Here is a 2,406-nt window from a genome sequence, read left to right on the forward strand (position 1 = left end):
TAGCGGGGGCACATTTGCTTCCCACCAACTCAGTGACCCTTCCTCCCCTACACGGGGGAGCTGGGGGGGGCTAAATCCTGACCTGGTCCCTTTGCAGTTCACCAACACCCCACCACCACTGGGGGGTCCGGCACCATGTTTGGCTCATCCCGAGGAGGAGTGAGGGGGGGCCAGGACCAGTTCAGCTGGGAGGATGTCAAGACAGACAAACAGCGTGAAAACTACCTGGGTAAGGGCTGACCTTGGCTCACCCCCTCTTCTATCCCCACCCTCCCTGTCCCCCCAACATGGTTTTAGGGTGCAGATGGAGGTTGTGGGGTGTTACGATGTTATGGAGGGGGGTGTCTTGCCTCCCACAGGGAACTCCTTGATGGCGCCGGTGGGCCGGTGGCAGAAGGGGAAGGACCTGACGTGGTATGCCAAGGGCAAGAAAGACACGGCCCCTGCGCTGTCCCGCGAGGAAGAGCTGGCTGCTGTCCGCCTGGCCGAGCAGGAGGCCATGCTGGCAGCCCTGTGAGTCTACACCCTCCACCACCACCCCAAAAACACAGGGGGTGCAAGGTATCAGCCCCCCCCATTCACACATCACCTGACTTTGGTTTTATAGGGGCTACAAGAACCTGAAGAGGCAGCCCACTGGGCTCAGCAGGGAGGTAAGGGGGGTCCATGTGTCCCATGTTCTCTCCCCTCAGCTCTGTGTGGGGTTTTCTGGGGATACACACACACACACTGAGGACATTCTTGACTCCCCCACAGGACCTGGCCGAGGTGTGCAAGCGGGATGGCACTGAGCGGGATGAGAAGAACGTGGACCGGGTAGTAGGCTTAGGCAGCTCCAGGTACAGGGAGCCGGGGGGAGGTCCTGCACCGAAACGCCCCATTTCAGGGCAATTTGATTATTCAATTTTGCCATTTTAATGCTTTCCTATTGATGTTTTGGTGGGTTTTGTTTTCATTTGTTGACTTGTCTCTCCCCAGCGGCAGCGCTGGCCGCATAATGCTCTCCAAGGAGGACAAAGAAGCGGCCAAGATGGGGCTCTCTATCTTCACGGTACAGTGCTGTCATCTTCCTCATCAGATTTAAAACAAAGATGGAAGAAAGGTGAAAGTTCCTGCCTCACGCTCAGGGTGATATATTTAACACCAGAGCTGGTGGCTGTAGCACAGAGACCCATGTCCTGTCTGCACAGAGTTAATTAGTGGGGTTTTCATTGGAAGCAGCTCTTGTGGGTATATTATTTTTTTCTGAATTTAATTTTTATTCAATTTTTTTTTTCTCCCAAAATTACATTTAATTTTTCATAGAATCACAGACTGGTTCGGGTTGGAAGGGATGTTAAAGCTCCCCCAGTTCCAACCACATGCAACTAGACCAGGTTGCTCCAAGCCCCGTCCAACCTGGCCTTGAACACTGCCAGGGATGGGGCAGCCACAGCTTCTCTGGGCAACCTGTGCCAGGGCCTCACCACCCTCACAGGGAAGAACTTCTTCCTCAGATCTCACCTAGATCTCCCCTCTGTCAGTTTAAAGCCATTCCCCCTTGTCCTGTGCTACAAGGAGAAAGTCCCTTTTTCTTGTTAAGTCGAAGCTATGGCCTCACAGTCTCACTTTGTATTTTTTCCCTCTTTCCAACCCTAGCACCAGAAAGTCTCCAGCAGCCCCGAGATACCCATCTCCAAGAAGAAGCAGGAGAAGGAGGAGAAGGTGGAGGAGAAACGGTGAGTATGGAGACTGCCACTTTGGTGGGAAACTACCAGAAATGGCCTATTTTTGTGGAGGAGATTTTTTGCAAAATGCTTCTAAGGCTCCTTTTGGCATTGGGCTTGTTCTGCATCTCCCTGAACCATCCCCAAAACCTCTGCTTTGCCTCCAAAACCTGTTTGTTGTTTTGGGGTTTTTTATGGGCACTTCTCCTTGGCCAAGGAGGAAAGTGGTGGGATGGGGGAGAGGGGGATGGGGATGAGTTTTTGGAGGAGCCAGATGGAGGCGTGGGGCAGGGATCCTCACTGATTTCTTCCACATAGACCGGAAGGGAGCAAGAAATCCAAAAAGGAGAAAAAAAAGAAGAAAAAGAAGAAACATAAGAAGGAAAAGAAGAAGGACAAGCATCACAAGAGGGATGCTGCCTCGTCGTCCTCCGAGTCTTCTTCGGAGGAGGATGACAGGTAGCTCAGGGTTGGTAGGGCATCATCACTGGAAAACGGAATGCAGGATTTAGGAGAGCCATATGGTCATGGCTGGCATCAGGATGCTCCATCAGCTTCTCCTGGCTTTCCAAAATCCCTTTTTCATCCCCTTGGTGTCCCTCATGTCCCTGCTGTCCCTTTACTCTTCCATCCCTGTAGGCACCACCGAAGGAAAGCCCAGCAGCGCCCTGAGACCTCACGGCATGGCGGCCGGCATCGG

General features: G+C 53.0%; 1 protein-coding gene across 1 annotated transcript; it reads left to right on the forward strand.

Moving 5' to 3' along the window:
* Window positions 1–133: 133 nt before the first annotated feature.
* On the forward strand, window positions 134–2,169 carry LOC104403542 (chromosome unknown open reading frame, human C1orf35). Its single transcript, XM_010011720.1, has 7 exons — window positions 134–229; window positions 360–513; window positions 608–653; window positions 757–839; window positions 979–1,051; window positions 1,639–1,718; window positions 2,025–2,169. Exons 1-7 carry the CDS (start codon window positions 136–138, stop codon window positions 2,167–2,169), a joined length of 675 nt encoding a protein of 224 aa, XP_010010022.1. The 5' UTR covers window positions 134–135.
* Window positions 2,170–2,406: the final 237 nt, after the last annotated feature.

This window comes from Nestor notabilis, unplaced genomic scaffold (assembly GCF_000696875.1).
Source record: "Nestor notabilis isolate BGI_N333 unplaced genomic scaffold, ASM69687v1 scaffold16060, whole genome shotgun sequence".
Taxonomy (NCBI): domain Eukaryota; kingdom Metazoa; phylum Chordata; class Aves; order Psittaciformes; family Psittacidae; genus Nestor; species Nestor notabilis.

Coding starts and splice junctions, on each gene's coding strand:
- LOC104403542 (XM_010011720.1), top strand. CDS start 136: ATGTTTGGCTCATCCCGAGGAGGAGTGAGGGGGGGCCAGGACCAGTTC. Junction 230..359: donor ACAGCGTGAAAACTACCTGG/GTAAGGGCTGAC, acceptor TGCCTCCCACAG/GGAACTCCTTGATGGCGCCG. Junction 840..978: donor GTAGGCTTAGGCAGCTCCAG/GTACAGGGAGCC, acceptor GTCTCTCCCCAG/CGGCAGCGCTGGCCGCATAA.